This window comes from Dendroctonus ponderosae, unplaced genomic scaffold, assembly GCF_020466585.1.
Source record: "Dendroctonus ponderosae isolate FM_Combo_2020 unplaced genomic scaffold, Dpon_F_20191213v2 Dpon_F_20191213_1, whole genome shotgun sequence".
NCBI lineage: Eukaryota > Metazoa > Arthropoda > Insecta > Coleoptera > Curculionidae > Dendroctonus > Dendroctonus ponderosae.
Genome location: NW_026017110.1, coordinates 15,905,758 through 15,909,175, shown reverse-complemented (window position 1 = coordinate 15,909,175; position 3,418 = coordinate 15,905,758). Strand labels below are relative to the sequence as shown.

At 32.0% G+C, this 3,418-nt stretch overlaps 2 protein-coding genes across 2 annotated transcripts in view; one reads left to right on the top strand and one right to left on the bottom strand.

The window, feature by feature from the left end:
• The window catches only part of LOC109539303 (nose resistant to fluoxetine protein 6), a 17,823-nt gene extending 15,362 nt beyond the window's left edge, over positions 1–2,461 (bottom strand). The window contains exons 1-2 of the mRNA XM_048660720.1: positions 2,391–2,461; positions 556–805 (exon numbers count right to left, since the gene is read on the bottom strand). Of these exons, the coding sequence (XP_048516677.1) occupies positions 556–729 (174 nt within the window). The 5' untranslated portion in view covers positions 730–805; positions 2,391–2,461. The remainder of the gene's footprint in view (positions 1–555; positions 806–2,390) is intronic.
• Positions 2,448–3,418, top strand: part of LOC109539305 (odorant receptor 49b) — a 7,335-nt gene continuing 6,364 nt past the window's right edge. The window contains exon 1 of the mRNA XM_048660861.1: positions 2,448–3,389. Coding sequence (XP_048516818.1) covers positions 3,384–3,389 — 6 coding nt within the window. The 5' untranslated portion in view covers positions 2,448–3,383. The remainder of the gene's footprint in view (positions 3,390–3,418) is intronic.

The following is a 3,418-nucleotide window of genomic DNA, read 5'->3' as shown; positions in this document are numbered from 1 at the left end:
ACAAATAAGCCATAAAACTCTTAACGCTTGAAACACCCTGCGGTTTGGTAATCGAGCGTTTGAAAAATTTTGTTTTAAGCTATGAAAATAATTCTCACTTGTGACATGAAACATATATACAATTACTGATCTAGTTTCTCGTCAAGTTATAGTTGATAATTAATCAATTGGGGAAATTATAAGAAATTGATCGTTTTTCCATCTAATCACTAAAATGAAGCTTATTGATGGAAAAGCGCTGCTGGAAAGATCGTGATCCAAGAAGAAAGCACAATAATATGGAGATTATTGAGATACATTTTAACGAGATGCTGCCCAAGAGCATTTCATCACTGAAATCGCCGTTGACAAGACTTTTTCCGCAATTCCACCATTCAATATCACACTTTAAAAGTTCCAAACACTTTTGTAAGCAGCAAAATAGTATACTAAAATCTAACTCCAGAAAAACTTTTCATTGCATAGTTCAAAGGAAACAATAAAGATATTTTACAATTTCATTCCGTAATCATTAATGTCAAACAAATCGATGTACTTGAGGATATTGTTGCTTACTTTTTGCAGCTCAAAAATGCTAATTCCGCAGCTGTATGATGTAGCATTCCATATTTTTCCGACCGTTCCATTTTTCACTAGCTTCAAAGGCTTGAACCAATAATACTGGTCAGCTAATTCTGCAAATTCCTTCATTCCTGTTTGGTCCAAAGGTGCATTTTCACTTTGCAACATCACATGTGTTCTTCCGGTTTGAGCTGAGAATTTGGACAACAGCAACTGCTGGTGTTGTTTTTGGTGGACTACTCTTCTATCCATAAATATTATCAACATTATGCACCAAAACTATTAACCCCACAGAAGAATTATTTCAATTTTGTTGATAATTCATACTAATTCAACGAAGACACTGTCACACAGAAAAACATTGAGAATTTCAATTTAGTAGACATATTTGGAGATTGAAAGGCAAACCAGACTTCAGTACCGAGGGTAGTTGGTCAACTACTTGCAATAAATGTGCACTGTTATCAGGTAGATGCACTTTGGATTTCCTCCAGTTTCCACTGCAAGTCCTAATACTTACTTCTTGTGTAATACAAGACATTTGAAGTGAATATAAATTTTTATATGTACTGACTAAGACTGACCAGGCAAGCTTAACTCGCGCCCGGGGCACAATATCTTTTTAGCGTCCATCCCACCCTCATTCGAATTAATTCGGCCCAACATTTTTTTGTTTTACGGATCATTTGGCGCCTCTTTGTGAGTAGCGGGGTACGATTTAATATATAATATAAGATTATTTAACACTAATATTATATTTATCAACAGCATTAAAGTATGAAAGCTTAAATTATTAGCTCCATAACTGCGGATGTTTTTTAAATTTTACAAAATTATGATATCAGTTTGTTTTCGTTAACGACATTTACATATTTCCAGCGCATCGTTTCTCGAAAATCTTGTATGTTGCTTCATATTTAGACTTTGAGTTTTCATTGGCAAATATGTCTCTATTAATTACCCTGGTTTTAATTTTACATTCAACAATATGTAAACCCGAATACCAAACTTCCAAAAATTCAAAGTTTGCTTGCACGTTACTAATAGGACAGGAATAAGAACTAATAATAAAAAACCAACACTGGAAACGCGGTAAATTTTACAAAGTTGTTTGCTACTTAGGGTACTAAACATTAAACTTTTGCATTAAACATTGCCGGTAACATAATGATTAAAATAATTGTTTATAAATTCTCACCTTGAGCCAAACCATATGCCAAAGGCAGGTTAAGTAATTTTTTACCGAAAGCCAGACGATTTTTCATCAGGTTCCATTTTTATAAGGATCTCGCCCTAATAATTAATGTGCTGTTGAAAGACGCAAAACAAACCTCAATTAAAGAGTTTTGCATGCAAATTACACCTGGAAAAATTGTTCAATTTTTCCCCATAATTGTCGAAACATTATAGTATTCTGGTAGGGCTAATCGAACATGGCGGTAAGTAATTGTACATTATTTCCAGATTGTTTTATTCATTGCTTAAAACCCTTAATTGCTGTTTTCATTGTTTATGGACAAAATTTAAAACGTTAGCTTGATCTGTTCAATTTATATTCATATAAAATCAAACATATTTTTTATTTAGACATTTTGATCCTGACAAACGCAAAGTACGTTCTAGGTTAAAATAAACTAGTTACTATGTTATTTCATTAGCTCAACGTTTCCACAATAAAACAAGCAAATAAAAAAGTAAGAAACATTTACAGAGTGTTGTCTACTTCGGGTGTTAGCAGAGTTGATTATATTTAAACACAATGAAGCGCTGAAGACTCCAAGATATATTTATATATACTCGGTTTTTTTTCCACGTTATAACTGACTTACCTAATGGAAGTAATCGTTAAGGCTTTTGTGTCAACGTAAAATATGTGAATAAGGCAACAATTACATATTATCGAAATAGTGACAATTATTTTTATCAGGATTTGGTTTGGCGTCAAGTTAACCTGGAATTTGCTTGAATTGTCTTTTCTTGTTTTAATTTTGAATAATTGCATATAATTTTAACTAAATGCCGACCAAACCGATTGTGAAAATAAAGTACAAAACATTGGAAATTTAACGGTTGACATTGTGCCCAATAAATAAATACTTACAATTGTTATGATACAAATATCTATTTGGATGGCCTTTGGTACCATCCGCACTTAACATTACCCATAAATGTTTAAAATGCTGTTAAAACGACCAAAAGTCTGGACAATGTAGATTTCTTCAGGGGCACATTAGATCTAATCCTTATTATTATATAATTAAATTATCCACTTATTTAATTTTCAGGTTTCCATTGAGCCAACTTTTCTTCTTTTATTCAATTGTCTACTTATCCGCTCAATTAGTTCCTTCTTCATAATTAACCTTTATTAGTAAAAATTAAGATATTTCGAAGTTCTCGTTTTGACTCCAAACTAATTATATTTCATTTCTAGCATTTCATTCATCAGATCGATGTGTATTATCTATATTCATAATCAAAATGAAATGTTCCAAATACATTTGGGTGCAAGTTCATACTTACCTTAAAGAATTATATCTACTTTCTTACTCAACTAATTAAAATATTTGTTTATAAACTCCCGTCTTAAACTAAACCATATGCCAAGGACAGGTTAAGTAATTCTTTATCGAAGGTTCGACGATTTTCCAACAATTTCCCCATTTTTATGAGGATCTTGCCCTAATTATTAATGGGTTGTTGAAAGACGCAAATTGAACCTCAATTAAAGAGTTTTGTATGCAAATTACACACGGAAAAATTATACAATTTTTCTTCATAATTGTGGAAACATTATAGTATTCTGGAAGCTCTAATCGAACATGGCGGTAAGTAATTCCACATCATTTCCAGATTG